Consider the following 17,060-nt stretch of genomic DNA (forward strand, 5'->3'; position numbering starts at 1 on the left):
ATAATTTTTAATATTTTTTTTTTTTTGCAACGATTTCCAGGAGGCAAGAAAAATAATAAAAAAAAAAAGGCAAGAAGGCACCACCTCCTCCCTCGCAGAGGAGGCGGACAAAGACGATGTAGGAGATGCTGTAACTTCGCGCAGCGTTGTACGAAGCGCAGAGGACGGGAGTGCAATACGGAAAGTCCCACGGCTCCGGGAGGAGGGAAGGAAGCCAGAGCGTGCCCCGGCGTGGCCGGGCAGGAGTGCTGTACGTTAATGTGAATGTAAATAGCGTCCGCAGAGGTCCAAAAATAATAATAATACCGACGGCGATAATAATAAGAGACACTTTGCCAAATAAAAGGGTGATGAGAAACCACGGGAGGATGTGGTGTGTGTAGGAGCTAGGCTGAACCGAGAAGAAGTCGTGTGCTCGATAGGAGCTGTAGTTTTCCGCATTTGCAAAAACCATCCTGTGTGTTTGCTGGAGGCAAGGCGGGAGGAGGACGGGCTCGGGGCCGCTCGGATGGCATCGCGGGTGCCCTCGTGCCACCCTCCTGCAGCAGGAGCTGACGTGGGGCTGTGCCATGCCGTGCCGTGCCGTGCCGCAGCAGGGCCTGGTGCACCCCGAGGTGACGTTTCCTGCCCCGTGCCACCAGCACCGAGCCCTGCTGCAGGTCCCTGCGCACCCCGAGACCTCGGGGCGTCCCCTCGGGGAGCGGGGTTCCCGCGCGCCCCGCGCTGGGAGCGCTTGGCCGGGTGCCCCTCGAGCGAGCGTTGGCTTTATTTATGGTGTGACATATGTAATATTGTCTATTTTTCTTACGTTTCCTGAGAAGAGGTAATATATAAGGGTTTTGCAGATGCTCCTGCTGCGGGGCCGCCTGCTGCCCTGGGTGTCCATCCCCTCCCTGCCGCGTGCCCCCTGTCCCCCCCGCACCGGGACCCTGCCTCTCTACCTCCGCCTCGCCGGGAAACCGCAGACGAGAGCATTTACACAGAGTCTGCTCTCGTTTCCACTCCTTTCTGTTTTGCTTTTATTTTATTTTTCTGTTTTCCTTTGTGTTTTTTTTTCTTTCTTTCTTTCTTAATAATAAAAATTCCCTAAAGAACCTTGCATTGAAACCAAAAGCCGAGGGAGGGAGGGGGCGGGCGGTGCGGCGCTAGCAGACGTCCAAACCAGAACGACAGCTTTAACGTGTGATATTTCCAAAAAATAGCGGTGCGGGGAGGACGGCGGCCGTGGTGGCGGCCGGGGAGGCTCTGACCGGGTGCTTCCATGGTTTTTTTTTTGCCCCACACCGGTGCTGGGACGTGCGTGGGGCTGGGGCGTGCGTGCCCGGCGCGATGCCCAAGCCTTGTTTTTGGTGGCTTTGTGGCACCGGGTGCTGGCAGAGGGATGTGCCGCGTGGTCCTGGTATAGCTGCAGGGCTTGGGAACACCCCGGGTGCTGCGGGGCAGCTCGGGGACACGGGGAACAGGGTGGCACAGCCCTGTGCCGGATCAGGTCCCCGTGGCCACCCGCAGCGCCCGTCTTGGGTTTCCTGGTGGGGGGACAGCCTGCCTGTGGTCCCCAGGCATTCCCAAATGGAAACCCCAGCTGAAACCAAAGTGCTGCCTCCCGGCAAGGCTCTGGGAACCCCAAATCTCCCCGGGATGACCCCTGGCACCGCCTGCCACGGCCGCCCCTCACCCACCTCCTCCTGGGCATCCCCAGCTCCTCGGGGGTCCCTGCGCCCGGGTGGGTTTGGGGTTGGGGACACGGCGTCGCCTTGCTCCCGGAGCAGCTCCCGGGTGCTGTGCAGGGTGTTTGCAGTGGCAGGGCCGCCCGCAACACCCGGCAGCACCCTGGGGTCTCCCCCAATGCCACCAAAAGGCACAGCCCCGGCAGGGAGGCGTCGTGCCCCCGACCCCCTGATCACGGCTGCGCGGGCAGCACCGGTTCCCAAACCCTGCCAGCCCCGGGGACGGGGACACCGGGGTGCGGGGGTCCCAAGGGCTGGGGGCTGGAGAGCAGAGCCCCCACCAAGGGCCGGGTGGGTTGGGGGGCGCCCACCCTGCTCTGCTGCCTGGGTTTGCAGGGCCAGCACGGAGAGATGACGCGGTAGGACTTTCCTTCGGCATGCTGTCCCCCCCCCCCCCCCCATCCCACCCCAACCCCTCTTTGCTGTTTCCTGCTTTCTCTAAGTGTACTGTATGTTTGACCTGTGAAAGATGTAAACTTTATGATTCAGGTTATGTCTGTTCTTTACTCTGTATCTGTGTAATAAAGACGATTTAATATCAACCCCAGGTCTCCCTAGCATGGGCTTGCGCTGGGTGCCCTTGCTCCTGCTGCCAGCAGCACCCTGCTACCCCTGTCCCGAGCCGGGCACGTTGGACCCCGGGGTCATGCAGTGGCCCCCACCCAGCCCTGGGAAGGGGGGTCCCAGCGGGGTCTCCCCCCAATTTTGCACCCCGCAGCCTGGGGCAGGCAGGCGGAGCTGTGCCCAGTCCCCAGCGGGGTCAGCAGACAGGAAGGGCCGGGGGTGTCCCCACACCGGGGGGGTGTCCCCAAACTCGGGGGGTGTCCCCACACCGGGGGGGTGTCCCCAAACCCGGGGGGTGTCCCCAAACCCGGGGGGGGGGCGCCACGCGTGGCTGCCGCCGCCCGCGGGACTCGAACCCGCGGCCTCGGGGTCCCAGCGGGGCGGGGCGGGGCGGGGCCGCCCCCTCCCTTCCCGCCCAGCCGGCGGAGGGCGTGGCCCGGCGGCGCGGCGCGGCCCGCGATTGGCTGCTGATGTGTGAAAGTGGCGCGCCGGCGGGAAAAGCGCACGTGGCGGCGGGGCACGGCGTGAGGGCGAGCAGGGAGCAGCATGTTCGCGGGCAGGGTCAGGTAAGGGGCTGGGGGCCGGGATGGGGCTGCCGTGGGGCTGCCCAGGTTTTGGGGGGCTTGTCCTGGGGTGTGCCCATCCCTGGGTGTGCCTGAAGCATAATTGAGTTGGGATCTGGAGGGCTGTGGGTTTTCCCTTCGCCCTGTGCAGCCTGGGGGTGATGCCTGTAGGGTAGGTCCTCCTTCCTGTTCCTCTTCCTCGGTGAGGTTGGGGTGTTTCCCACTTTTTTTTGCCCGTGGGAAGCTGCTCCCAGGTCCTCTACGTGGTTCCCTGAGTTGGGCAACGATTCTGGGAACTGGAGGTGTCTCAGTAGTTCTCCCTGCTGCAGCTCTGGGGTTTTGCTGCGAGCCTGCCCACAGCACTGAGAGCTTTACTGGTGGTTACTCCTCCTGGAAGTAGCCTTAAAGCCCTTGTGGGGCTGGCATTCTGTGTTGGCTTCTGTGTTGCATGGCTGCCTGTTGAATTGCTTTTTACCTCTGTTCCTGCCCAGTCCTCTCTTCCTGGACACTTCTGGGATCTGGTGGCAGGACCCGCCATCCCTGGCAGCAGAGGAGGCATCATGGGGCATGGCAGGGATGGCAGCTCCGCACAAAGCTGTGGATGAAGACTCAGACCTGAGCCACCTGGAGGGGGACAGCGTGGAGGAGCTGGGCGTGCAGGACCCGGTGAGCATTGGGCTAAATGTGGAATTGCTTTTCCCCCTTTCCATAAGGAAACAGGAAACTTTCTACAGCTCTGTCCAAGTGCAGGGCTGCATCACCGTGGTCCGCAGGTGTCCCCACGCCGTGTGCTGCTCACACGAGTTGTGCTTTGGGTTTCAGGAGCTGGAGGCCATCAAAGCTCGAGTGCGGGAGATGGAGAAGGAGGATGAGAGGCTGAAGGCGCTGCAGCTGGAAGCTGAGAGCCGCCTCATCATGAGCTCGGAGGCAGGTACGGGCTGTCCCTGCTCCCAGGCTGGTATGGGGCTGATGCCTGTCATTACCCACTTGTACCTCCCACCTTTGCCAACCAGCTGAGATGCACTGAATTAATTAAAGTCAATTAAGTAATGGAGTTTAGCACAAAAGCCCTATAAAGCAGTCACCTGGTGTCATTCTTTTTGTATGGAGAGATAGGGCAAAGGGGTGGAGGAGGCTGGAGTGGTGAGGTTTGGAAGTATGTGATGGGACTGTGGAGCTGGCAGTGTGGCCATGCACCAGCTCAGTGCCAGCTGTGCTGAGAGCCACCACGAGCTGGTCCCTCTGCTGTGGTTCCATCCGTGGTGACCTCATTTCTGCAGGTCTCTTCCCAAAGACAACAGAGGAGAAGATGGAGGTTGACCAGCGGTCCATCTACGTGGGCAATGTAAGTGGGACACCCTGGGGCAGTGCCCACCTCCCTGCTCAATTCCTGGTGGGTGTTCGCTGTGTTCCCTGCCCCGGGGACCCGTCCCATCTCCCTGCTAGAGGCTGGTCCCAAACTGGATGGTTTGCTCCTGCTCAGCCCACACAGAGAACATGGTTTAAGCCTCGCAGCTCAGCGCCTGCCCGTAATCCTCAGCCACTTGCAGGTAACATGCTGCAAGCGTCAGCCACCCCAAATACCCCGCTGGAAGCTGTGGGTCGTGCAGTGTTCCTTGTTCCCTCAAAGCGGGGCTCTCCCTTGGATTTGGGGTTTGTGGGCTGGGGGATTCAGGTGGAAGGGTCTCCTGAACCTCAGGAGGTGGTGAGGCCGTGGTGGCACAGCGTGTGGCCTGGGGGCACAGTGTGTGGCCCCTTGCTGGCTCGCCGAGGCGTGATGGTGAGCAAGGAGCTCCCTTGAGGTGCTCACGGGGACTGTGGTTGCAGGTGGACTACGGGGGCACGGCGGAGGAGCTGGAGTCTCACTTCAACAGCTGCGGGCAGATCAACCGCGTCACCATCCTCTGTGACAAGTTCTCGGGGCACCCCAAAGGGTCAGTGCTGGGTGTGGGGTGCCGAGGTTGTGGTGGGTCTCAGCCTGGCTGCCCTGCAGCATCGCTGCTGGTCGTGGTGGAGGACGTCTCCTCCAAAGCCAGTGGCTCTGGGACTTGGCTGAAGCTCAACTGGAAACAGGTGCAGGGAACGGGTTGGTGGTGAAGGGGCATTCAGGCTGGGAGCTTGGCTTCAGCCCTACAGCAGCATCCTGCAGGTGCCTGCTTCCTAAAAACACAGAGGATGGGGCTGTGTGTGCAGAGAAGGCAGGGATTTATTCTATTCTTGGTGTGCCCTCAAGAAGGATGCTGCTGTCCCCAAGCAGAGCCCGTGCCGGGCAGCACGATGTCCCTGGGGCTCTGCTCACCCCTTCCCCTCGCAGGTACGCCTACATCGAGTTTGAAGAGAAGAGCTCTGTGAAAGCTGCTGTGGAGCTGGACGAGACCTTGTTCAGAGGCAGAGTCATTAAGGTAGGAGCAGGATGAGACCCTGGGATGTCCGTTTGTCCCTGCCCTGCTGTCTGGGGCTTGTGCTGAGCCCCCGCTGCCTTCCAGGTGCTGCCCAAGAGGACCAACATGCCAGGCATCAGCAGCACCGACCGAGGGGGCTACCGGGGCCGCTTCCAAGCCCGGGGAGGGCTGGGGCAACGAGGGGGCTTCTACGGGGGGCAGCAGGCGAGGCTGCGAGGGAGGATGTACAGGTGAGGCTGGGGGGGTGTCCTGGTGCGTGGGGGGATGGAGAAGCCCTCTGGCCTTAGAGGTACCTGGGTTTGGTCGAGGTTAGCTGGGGCCAAAGGGTAAATATCTGCTCTGGGGGGGCTGTCAGCAGGTAGCCGTGCTTTTTGGCAGCACCCGACCCCTGGCACCTCGGGCTGAGCGATGCCCTGGTGCTCCAGGACACCCTTTTGTTCCTGTCTAGGGGTCGGGCAAGGCTGTTGCCTTGGTATTTTCCATACTAGAAAGGAGGACTGCGCTGCCCCGGAAGATGCCAATGGGACTGGAACGAAGAGATGGGATTGGAGAGACTTAAATGTGCCTACCCGAGCCAAAAAAAAAAAAAAAAAAGATTAATTTTTAAAAAAAAAAGCCATCTGCCTGGCTGCGAGGATTACTGGCGAGGCAGCTGTGTGCAGTGCAGCTGGAGCTGGGCTGCCAGGGGGAAGACTGGATCTGCTCTGTCCATGCTTCGGCCGGATCCCTGCTGGCATCCCAGGAGGGGCTTAGGGGATGGGGTTTGTGCAGAGAATGGCCCTGGTCCAGGGAACAGTGTGCCCTGGGATGGGAAGTGCTTCCCCAGTCCTCCCTTTCGTCTTTATCCCATGGGGGCAGAGCTGTGTTGGGGGGTTTGTAAGCCTTGTTTGGGTTTTAGGTGCGTGAATGCTGTGCACCCCGCAGCGGGGGGAGTCCTGTCCTGCTCGGCCCCTGAAGAACCCTGCTCTGGGTGCTTTCAGATCCTCCAGCACACGAAGCTTTCCTCTCTGGCACTTCCTTCCTGGCTATTTCTACAGCAGCCGGGCCCTGTTTTCTCTTGCCCATAAGAAAATCCTAAAGACCTTTCCAAAGACCCCAAATCGGTGGGGAGAGCCTTGGGATGCAGCTCTAGGTGTGACTGCCAGGGAGCTTTTCTGCAGCTGGAAAGACTCGGATCTGGAAAGACCCAGCACTGTGGATTTCTGACCTCTTGGGAGGAAGATCGAGCCTAGTGATGCATTTTGGGGTCTAGTTTTTTATCTTGCTAGCTACTCCACCTCTTAAGAACCAGGGCAGGGAGAAGGCACCCCTTGCTGTTTGCCTGGAAGCCTCTCTCTCTCTTCTTTAACCAAGACCTGGGTGTCAAAAAAAAACAAACCTTCCCCCTCCTGCTTTGATTCCAAAGCCACAGGGATCAAAGTGTGCTGCTAATGCATCCTTTTGCTTCATTCCTAGCAATAGCAGCATTTCAAGATGATCTGTTTTTGCAGATTTGGCCTGATCTTGCTCTTTATTCCTGGCTCTGTTCCTGCTCTCTGTTTGGGATGGGTGTGAGCTCACCTGAACTCGAGGCTCAGCACTGCCTGGCCCTTGCCCTTCCTGCTGATCTTGTGTTTCTGAGCTCTGAATCTGCTCGTTTTTAAAGGCAAAACTTTGTTAAAAGAGGCGGGCTGGGACACCAGCAATCAGCATTACCGCGTGAAGTTCTGCATTGCGATGGGTTTTATTACGTAATTCTCACGCTAATCTTTCAGGATCCTTGGTTAGGGTTCCCCTAACCCAGATGCAACTGACTCCTAAAGCAGCTTTTCACAGCTCAGGGGGCACTGCCAGACTGAAATCCCACTGCTTTTCTTTTTCCTTTGGACCTCAGGATTTTTTTAAAGCTCGGGGCTTTAACTCTTCAGTTGATTTTTGCCCTCTGCCCAGTGCGGGCTGTGCTGCCGAGGCTGGCCTTAGTTTCTCAATCTGAGCTACCCTTGGGCTCAGGCTACAAAACTGGCTTTTTCTCAAGGGCTTTAAACCTTCTATGAGTAGCTTTTGTAAATTACTGAGATTTAATTTTTAATAAAAATTACTTTGGGGTGTGCTTCTAAGTGGAAAAAAATGAAGACTTTTTATGTGGAATTGTTTCAGAGTAACAGCATGCAGCTGTGCCTTGTTGAGATGCTGGGAGGGGCTCAGACACTTCCATCTCCCATCATTTGGCAGGTTGTTGTTGACTAAATGTATTTCTGTTTGAGAAAGAATTGTCAATGTCACTTATTTTTAAAAATAAATGATTTTGCTGTGTGAACTTGATCTGCAGTGAGAGGCTGGCTGGGAGCTGACACGCCATACTGACCTGGCTTTCTCCAGGTTTTTTGTATCCTTTGGAGCTTTGTAGCTATTTTTTAAAAATTATTTTTAATTGATTAGGTGCTCAGAGCAGACTGCTGTGTGCTGCTGGTGGAGCAGCCTAGGTTGCTGTACTTCTGATCAGGAGTGTGTGCGGGGAGCTGCTGGGATTTGCAGATAATCTGGCAGAAAACTCGTCCTGTTGGGCAGCTCTGGGTTTGCTGTAGCTGCACAGCCTCACTGAGTGTACTGTACAAGTAATTAAGAAGCTGGGATGACTTTCTAGTCTACTTTTTAAAATATAAATACCTGCTATTGATTTGGTAGTCTTTAATTAGATCAGCAGTGAGCTGCAGGAGGAGGAGATGTTAACAGATTAGGATGTGCAAGGCATCTGCAGTCCTGATGTCTTCATCTGGGTGTGGGTTTATCCCAGCTGCACTACCTGTGCTCCCTGACCTGGCCCAGAATTGCTGCTCAGTGTGCCTGCTCTGTTTCAGGGAGTGATAAAAGCAAATGCTGTCAAATCTGAGTCACCCACAGATCTTCCCCAGGAAGGTAAGATCAGTGCAGGGCTCCATCAGGTGCAAGGTGGTGCTGTGAGAGCAGCTGTTTGTCTGCCTGCCAGATCCTCCTCAAGCATGTAAGCAGTGGCTGACTGTAAAGAGACCTGGAGCCTTCTGATCTGTGCAGCTTTCTCTTTCCAAGAACTACTGAAGTAAGTACATGCAGATCTGAGCGTTCCCAGTTAAGGCAAAACAGGACGAGGAGGCCACATTTTTGAAATAAGCATTGCTTCGACTGTTCCTGACAGAACTGAACAGTCCTGAGCAGCAGCAAAGGGGTCTGGAAAACAGCAGAAGGGCTGCTGCTGCTGCTGTGCTCCTTCTGCATTAGGGAAGTGTTCTAAAACATGGGTACTTCTGAGGAACAGTGTCACTGTTTCAGCTGACTGAAATTCAGGCTGCCCCCAATAACAATCTCTTAGCTGTCTCTCGTGCAGCTGTGCTTGCTCTCATCACAAGCACAGCAGGAACTGCTGTTTTTCTACACAGCCCGATTTCTACAGAAACATCTGAGTTACAGAGGAGCACAGCTGTGTACATTTCTGTAGGGAACAGGCCTCCTCTGATGCTGCTGACCTTCCTGAAGGAAGAGCTGGCTACTGCAGGGTACCTGAAGGCACGAGGAGTTGAGCAGGGACTTCTGTGCTGTACTTTGGTTTGCTGGAGTAGGAACGCACGCAGAGCTTGCAGGTGCCGAGTTTATTTTACATAGAACAGCTTTAAAATATGACACAGAACAAAGACCATATATACATCACTTTGTAGGGCGCGTTCCTGTACACGGGGGAATGTTCTCAACACTTGGGTGAGAATGGGCAGAGCCTCAGCACACCTGCATCATCATGGAGTTCACCATGTTATCAAAAGCCCTGGGGAAGGAAGCGAACACAGCGTTAGAGGAAGCAGCTAGCCCTGCACACCAGCCCTCCTAACAATGCCAGCAGCTAACAATGCCTCTCGCTGGTTAATGAGCTGGCTGAATACGTAGTTTCACTCTAACTACAGCGTGTTCTGTTGAGTAATTACTTTAATTAAGCTGAAGTAAGGACAGGGCTTATCCTGGCAAAGTGTAGTAGTTTTCTTGCCTAGGCAATGCAGACTCCCAGCATTATTAAAATTCCCTGTGAGATTTCAGTTTAGAATTGGGGAGCACTGGTCCTCACACAGGGAGTTACAAGTGTTGATCCCAGCTGTTGTCACTCCAGGATAAACCCTGGCCAGCTGCAGTAATTTACTCCATTTAACCCCCTCTATTTACCGAAGTTCCAGCTAATCAGGTAACTCTCTGCCCCCAGTGACACCATTTTCTCTGTTTTTAACACCAGTTCTGAAGTGGCAGTGAGACAGCTCCGTGTGACTTCTCAGGGGACTTTCAGAGTTTCCTATTAGGCTGTAATGACCCAAAACCAATACAGCTGCTCTCCATCTGAGCAGTCTGAACTGGTCAAGCACAGGGGTTATGTTCCTGGTCCTGTTACACCACAGGTGTGCTGCAGGTCCCAGAGAGATGACACAGGTCAGCGTGGTCATCCCACACTTACCTGGAATGGATGCGGTCCCCGGGGTTGTAGAAAGGGTTGCACATTATGTCTGTGTATGAATTATGCAGCTTTCGGAACATCTGAAAAGGGAGTGCAGCTTAATTAATATCTTTTTCTTTTTGGTTCTCAGCACTTTATGAATAAGCGGAAGTAGCAAAAACACGGATGGGGCAAGTTGTGCTCCGATTTCCTGCACTTACGCTGCGGATCTCATTGTCTCGGAGCGCTGTGTTGGAAGAATCCACCACCATAACAAACTTCACCTTTGAGTTTGTCACGTAGCCGTAGCTGGGCAGCTGTTAAGGACCGTGCTCCTGACACACCAGAGGCTGGCAAAGCAACGTACAAGGCAGGAATACACTCAAAAAAAGCTGAGAGGAGAGGAAATATCTTGCTCTTACTGCACCCAGCACAGAACCAGGCCCAGGTGAGGTAAGCAAGACACCAGAGTGCTCCCTCTCCGCCTGATTTCTGCCCCCTTTGGTGACTCCTGATCCCGTTTGCTCCTCTGCTGGCCAGTAATGATGCCTTGCATTTTGCAGACAGCCCCATGTTAGCTGTTTGGTGAGGGTTTCTCTCTTCTGAAGAATGGTTTCATTGACCCAGCCACCTTATCCTCATTCAGGAGGCCGCAGTCAGAGGCCTGGAGGCCCTTTTAATATCAGGGACCCCAAAAGTTAACCCATAAATCAGGGCTGTTAGAGCAGATAACCTCTTAGGCATTCAGAGAACAAGCCAAAAAGCATTCAAAAGGTCACATTTTTGTGACAAAAACCCTGGGACAGCTGTGACCCTGGGTGTGGATCTGAGAGAGGCTGTGGGGTGCACCTGGGACCTCAGTCCTGAGAGCTGACCCAGTGACACCACCATGCTCCTGCCACATTCATTAGCGCTATTAAGGAGTCCCAGCCTTGTTGTCATTACTCACCTGCTTTAATTAAGCAGAGAATGAGGACAAAGAACCACGTTTATGAAATGGTGCTGCTTGATGTAGGCCGAATGCCCATAGGGGTGAGGCCTGGCCACCCTGTTAGCAACAAACAGCAGCAGCAGCAGCCAAACTGAGCAAAGCACCGAACCCAGCGCTTGAGGTGCCTGCAAACAAGGCTGTGAACCTCCTGCTGCTGCCTTTAAGGTGGCACCAAACAGCAAGAGAGCTTCCCCACAAGGTGCAGGCATAGCCTTGGTGAATAACAGCAAGTGGTGTGACTGCAGGGAGAGCGTGCCACGCAGGGGTTAGATCAGATGGTGTTGTAAAGATACACTTGGTGTTATAAAGATACACTTTGTAGTCCTCGGTGGGGTAGAGGAGCCCCAGGTACAGCTCCCTCTGATCCACCAGGGCCTTGCCCATGGCGGAGATCTTCTCATCCACCACATCCAGGGAGGTGTGCACCGTGTAGTGGAACTTCAGCTCGTTCTCCGTCGGAACGCTCCGGATGTAGAGGGGGTAGTTCTGAGGAGGATGACAAATTGTGCTCGTGAGGACAGGCTGCTCTGTTCTGGCGACCCTCTCAGGCCCCGCAGCATGACCTAGACCCACAGCCTCTCTTAGGGCCCATATTCCCACACGGCCCTGCTATCCCGTTGCCCCTCTCAGATCCCATAACACCACCTGGCCCCACTGCACCACCTCTCAGGTCCTACAAACTGCCCTTCTCACCCCTGCTCTGGCCCCACAATCCCTCTGAGGCCCTACAGTCCCACCTGGCCCCACAGCACCTCTGAGGCCCCATAGCACCACCCTGGGCCCCACAGCCCCTCTCCCCAGGTTGGGCTCCACAGCCTCTTTTGGGCCCCACCTTGAGCCCCACAACCCCTCTGAGGCCCTATATTCCCACCTGGCCCTATAGCACCACCCTGAGCCCCACAGCCCCTCTCCGCTCACCCCTGCTTGGGCTCCATAGCCCCCCAGCCCCTCTCAGACCCCACAGCACCACTTTGAGCCCTGCAACCCCTCTGAGGCCCTATAACCCCACCTGGCCCTACAACCCCTGTAAGGCCCCATAACCCCACCTGGCCCCATAGCCCCACCCTGTGCACCCAGCCCCTCTCTGCTCACCCCTGCTTGGGCTCCACAGCCCCTCTCAGACCCCACAGCCCCTCTTCGGCCCCACAACCCCTCTGAGGCCCTATAACCCCACCTGGCCCTACAACCCCTGTAAGACCCCATAGCCCCACCTGGCCCCATAACCCCACCCTATACCCCCAACCCCTCTCCCCTCACCCCAGCTCGGGCTCCACAGCCCCCCCGCGCCCCCCCATCCCCCCCCTTGAACCCTTAAATCCCCCAATATCCCCCCAAAACCCCCTCCCAGCCCCCCCCCCCCCTTCGCCCCCACCTCCTTGGCGATCACGGCCACGCACACCGCCATCTTGCCCCGCCCCGCGTCACGTGACGGGGGAGGGGGGTCACGTGAGGCGGGCGGGTCACGTGAGGCGGGCGCCGTTGCCATGGCGAGGGCGGTGCTGGGGCCGCTCTGCCTCTGCTGGGCCCTGGGCCGCGCCGCCCCCCCCAACCTGCTGCTGCTGCTCATGGACGATGTGAGGGGGCCGGGGGGCTCGGGGGGATGTGAGGGGATGTGGGGGGGGCGGTGGAAGCCGCCTGGAGGCTGTTATAGGGCGGGGGGGGGCGGTGCTTGCCTCCAAGGGGGTGTTTGTGGGGTTGGGGGGGGGCTGTGTGGGGTCAGAGGGGGTCATTGGGGGGTCTGTGGGGTCGGGGGGGCCTGTATGGGGCCAAGGATGGCGTTGTGGGGCTGTGGGGGGCTGTATATGGGGCCGAGGATGTTGTTGTGGGGCTGGGGGAGGGGGTATATGGGGCTGGGGGGGTCTCTGTGGGGTCCCGGCGGCGTATATGGGGACGGGGGGGTCATTGGGGTGTCTGTGGGGCCGGGGAGTGTCGTTGTGGAGCCTGGGGGCCTGTATGGGGCTGGGGAGGGGTCATTGAGGGGTATGTGGGGCCGGGGGGGGCTGTATATGGGGCCAAAGATGTTGTTTTGGGGCAAGGGGAGGCGGTATATGGGGCCATGGGGATGTATATGGGGCTGGGGGGGGTCTCTGTGGGGCCCCGGAGGTGTATATGGGGCTGGGGGATGGTCATTGGGGTCTCTGTGGGGCTGGGGGATGTCTATGGGGACAGGGGGTTCTCTGTGGGGCCTGGGGGTCATTTTGGGACCGAGGCACTGCTGCCGGGAGTAGGGGTCTGGCAGGCTGGTCCCGATATCCTGCAGGGATAGAACTGGGGAGAACAGCCTCAAGTTGTGCCAGATGAGGGTCAGGCTGGAAATGAGGGGCCGTTTCCTCTCAGAAAGAGCTGTCAGGCGTTGGGACGGGTTGCCTGGGGGGTAGTGGGGTCACAGCACCCGGCCCCGATCACTCGGCCGCTGTGCGGGGCAGCAGGGGGGCAGGGGCAGCGTCCTGAGTCATGGCCACGGGGCTGGGGTGCAGTGATTCAGGCTCGTGTGTTGGTGGCACGGTGTGGAAAGGTTTGAGTGGAACAAGCAGAGCATTTCAGGGGTTGGAAGAACTTACCGAGGGATCTGCCACGCTCGGCTGCTTTCCTTCTCAAGTCCTTTCCCAATCTTATGTAAAAAAGTAAAAAGCATTGCTGGTTTGAAGGCCCTGCCCCTCCCGTGGGGCACAGCTACCCCTGGGGACGTTTTAGTCCTCGTTTGTGGATGTCCTGAGGAAAACACATGAGATTTCTCAAATCTTTATACATTTGAAAGCCTGCATTGAGGTCTTGTTGCTTGCCACCCTATGCCCCTTACCAAGAAGCTAAGTCGCCTCGTCAGCCCGTTCCTAATGACTGAGCAATTAAACCAAGGATCGGCCTTGCAGTCTACAAAAAATAATAGTCCAACGCCTTCTAATACTGGAGATGGACGTGGTTTCGGATGGGGAATATTTCCCCCCGAGAATCTGTCGAGATGATCAGCCCGCTCCAGGAGTGTTGGCGGGGCACAGGTCCTGGTGGGGCTTCCGCGGGCTGTTTGTGGATGTGTACGCTGCTCGTGAAACCTGCAGCTCCCTGCTCTCTTGCCTTTGATCCCTCGGTAACTCCCGTGTGAATCAGAGCCCCCCAGTATTCCTTTTTTAATTTCTTTCATGTCGATAAAGACACCGAAGAGGTGAGAGCCAAGGGCTGATCCACGGAACCCGATTTAACTCCACGCCCTCCGTCAGGTCCCACCGTTTAATTGCCCTTTTTTCAAGCCTCAAAACCGGGCTCTGCAGCTCTCCAGCAGTTTTCTTTTCCAAACTGGAAAAGAAAATGCAAACTGGAGGCTCTCAGCTGGGCCCAGGCAGATGGTTTCCTACAGCTCTGGATACATCACCCCTCTCTGTTAGCTGCTCACCTGACACACACCTGCGTTAGAGCCAGCTTTTGCACTTTTTAAAGCACGATATAAGCTCTAGCAGCCGTGGGGCCTAATTGCTCGTTAAGCTGTTCCCTTCCAGAACCTTCTGTTTGAAGTCGCTGGCTGTTATTGGTGCTATTACCCACCAGCATTCTCAGCAGCGAGCGCAGGCAGCACGGCGGTGGCTTTATGGCCCTCCTGGGTAGGGATGCACGGCCCTGCTGTGCTGGAAAGGCACAGGATAAAACCCCTGGCTCGCACACGATGCCCCCAGCAGGCTTTTTTTAGAGCTGGCTTTTAAAATAAGCATTTTTTTTTCCTTTTTGAGCTTTTCCTTCCACGTAGTTGAGTACACGCGGGTGGACAGGCAGAGTGCTGGGCTCCAAGACAAAGACACGTGGCCAGGGACTGAGCAATTTGGCTTTGCAGCTGTGTAACACTGAGCAGGTCGGGTGCAACTTCCTCCTTGCAAGTCTTCGGGCACTGCAGTAAGAGAGGAGACGTTAGGGTTCCTTATCCAGTTCCGCTGCAAGCTTTTAAATGTCCTCCAGCAAGCCAGTTATCTCACATGTGCCTCAGTTCCTTGTTTGCCAGTGAAAACTCGAATAGTTCCCTGCTTCACGGGGCTGGGGGAGACCGTTTTTATGACGCTGGTGAAGTGCTCCCTGAGTAGGGAGATGAGCACTATAAAGACAGAAATGAAGGGATAAAATAAAGGTTTTATGTGAGCCCAGAAGCACCGGCATTTATGGAGGAGTAAAAGTACTTTTACGTCTTGTGCTGTGTTCTTTTTTTACAGATGGGTTGGGGGGATTTGGGAGCTTTCGGAGAGCCTTCGAAGGAAACTCCTAACCTGGACCAGATGGCTTCGGAAGGGATGCTTTTCATGGACTTTTATACTGCCAACCCCCTCTGTTCGCCATGTAAGTACGCTGGATGTGAGGATGCCACCTTCTGAGAAGCTTGGGATATTTGCCAGCCTCTGCCATCAACTAGCAACCAAACCAGTGATTACCCTGGGGGCAGAGTTGGGGTTCAGTGCTTTGATCTTTTGTTTTGCCTCCTTTTTCTTTACTTTTTGAGTGGGAAGCCTACAATCGTAAGTTCATTCAAAGCGGCGTTGTAGCGATCGAATCAGTGCAGTTAAAGGATTTTATAAAATGTTCTGGTTTGGTTTTCTAGCCTCAGTCATTGCATTTTTAATTCTTTCTCATTCTGGAACAGACCGAGCAATATTTAAGTGATTGCTGAGCAGAAAGATACGAAGGTTGTCTGATTCCACTGACATTGGTGAGACTTTTGTGCAAGGAAGGCAGCAGGTCCTGTCCTGTTGTTGACCCCCATGGCTTGTGAGATTCCTGGGGAAGGGACGAGTGACAAAAGAAACAGTTCAGTTTGGGAAATAAAGGTTATTTACTTTTAATCCTTCTTTGTGTGTGTGTGTTCCCAGCTTTATTGGCAACCAAGAACTGAAATGAAAATGAGGAACAGAGGCTTTCTGTTTGGGTTTTCATTTAGCAAATCATTTGTCAATGTGCTAATGACTGTCCTTGCTCAGAACAGGCATTTAATATATGCTGCAGTCCTGCTAAGTCCAGTAGTACTTCAGCATCTGTTTAAATGTTTGCACAGTTCAGGAGCTGATTTTTATTGTCAAAGCTGGACAGCTTCTTTTTGTTCACTACTACGTGGCTTCCATTCAGGCAAGTTTGAAAACTTAGCCTTAGATATGAGCGTGTAATTGATCTGTGCTAGGATTCCCTCTTAAATACACACACCAGGTATTCCTTTTTATTAATTTTTTTTTATTAATTACTGGGGTAGGAGGGCTGCTTTGGTTACAGTTGGAAATGGTAACTTCTCAGCAGTGGGTAAAGTAATTTAACAGAGGGGCCAAATTTCAGTTGGGTTCATCCTGGCATAACTAATGGTGTTGTATCACAACCTGGCCATCACCTTGGCTCCCTTGGGAAGGGTTTCTTGTTGAGTTCTGATGTGAGTGATCCTAGCAGCTGGCTGTGGCAGGACACTGACACGCTTCGGTTGTTGTGTCCTCAGCCTGAATACAATAGTGCTAACTGTAACCAGAGTGCATGGAAAAAAAAATGTTTTTTGTTGTTTGTAGCAAGGGCAGCGCTGCTGACGGGCCGGCTCCCAGTCAGGAATGGTTTTTACACCACGAATGGACATGCCAGAAACGGTATGGGCTTCATTCCCGATTCCTCTTGAGCTTTCTCTCCGTGCTTTGTGCAAAGTTTTGCTTTGAACAAAGGCTTGGCTCGGTTATCTTCCCTTATGGGTCTTCCAGAGTGGCACAAAAAGATTACCATGTTGACTGCTGGTAATAAGCGTGAAATTTATTGCTTCCTCCTCATCAAGCAGTAAAGCTTCTCAAATGAAGAGACACAAACAAGGCTGGTTGATCCGTTTGCTTCTGCTGGCAGAGAAGTGTTTCCTCTGCTTGGTGTAATTGGTGTCTGGTTAAAGAAAATCACACAGGGTGTGTGCTAACGCCCAGAGTAAAGAACAAGCTGCTTACAGTTTTATTCAGCATCTGGTTTTCTGCCCGTTTCAGAAAGGGCACTTTTACAGCCCCGTGGTGCTCCCAGGAAGGATTACCAGTACGTAAAGTCTCTGGGTTGATTTTTGGTTCTGGAATGCCAGAAGCTGCGTGAGACCACGCGTGCTTGGGCAGGAGGCAGCAGCTGCGTGTTGCTTCACACACAGCTCGGCCATCTCCACCCTCACCAAAAACACACCAGAGAGCTGCAGACTGGGAGAGACCTCATTTCTTTCAGCTCTTGCAGCCTGAGCAAGTGTGTCAATCGTTTCATCTAGGAAAAAAAATGCCTTTGTTTTGGGAAATATAAGGCAAATTTGCAGAAGTAAAGGCAGCTCCAATGGATGCTTAAAGCACTTGTTTTCTTTATGATCCTCACCCCTCTTTCTGCCCTATTCATGGGCCTTGCCTTCCTTCTGTGATAGCAGCTCCTTTTTCT

General features: G+C 55.0%; 3 protein-coding genes across 3 annotated transcripts in view; 2 read left to right on the forward strand and 1 right to left on the reverse strand.

The window, feature by feature from the left end:
• Nucleotides 1-2,837: 2,837 nt before the first annotated feature.
• PABPN1L (PABPN1 like, cytoplasmic) lies at nt 2,838-5,744 on the forward strand (the record flags this gene model as incomplete). Its single annotated transcript, XM_084294812.1, has 8 exons — nt 2,838-2,857; nt 3,346-3,520; nt 3,677-3,785; nt 4,135-4,199; nt 4,682-4,788; nt 5,169-5,256; nt 5,341-5,486; nt 5,705-5,744. 8 exons carry the CDS (start codon nt 2,838-2,840, stop codon nt 5,742-5,744), a joined length of 750 nt encoding a protein of 249 aa, XP_084150938.1.
• Nucleotides 5,745-8,852: 3,108 nt separating this feature from the next.
• On the reverse strand, nt 8,853-12,097 carry TRAPPC2L (trafficking protein particle complex subunit 2L). The gene is made up of 5 exons (XM_084294801.1): nt 12,043-12,097; nt 10,984-11,156; nt 9,901-9,988; nt 9,701-9,780; nt 8,853-9,028 (listed from the first exon to the last, which is right to left on the reverse strand). Exons 1-5 carry the CDS (start codon nt 12,073-12,075, stop codon nt 8,983-8,985), a joined length of 420 nt encoding a protein of 139 aa, XP_084150927.1. The 5' UTR covers nt 12,076-12,097; the 3' UTR covers nt 8,853-8,982.
• Nucleotides 12,098-12,139: 42 nt separating this feature from the next.
• GALNS (galactosamine (N-acetyl)-6-sulfatase) overlaps nt 12,140-17,060 on the forward strand; it is a 44,345-nt gene continuing 39,424 nt past the window's right edge. The window contains exons 1-3 of the mRNA XM_084294439.1: nt 12,140-12,244; nt 14,861-14,984; nt 16,187-16,261. Of these exons, the coding sequence (XP_084150565.1) occupies nt 12,155-12,244; nt 14,861-14,984; nt 16,187-16,261 (289 nt within the window). The 5' untranslated portion in view covers nt 12,140-12,154. The remainder of the gene's footprint in view (nt 12,245-14,860; nt 14,985-16,186; nt 16,262-17,060) is intronic.

This window comes from Netta rufina, assembly GCF_964035555.1.
Source record: "Netta rufina genome assembly, chromosome: 13".
In the NCBI taxonomy this organism is placed as follows: Eukaryota; Metazoa; Chordata; class Aves; order Anseriformes; family Anatidae; genus Netta; species Netta rufina.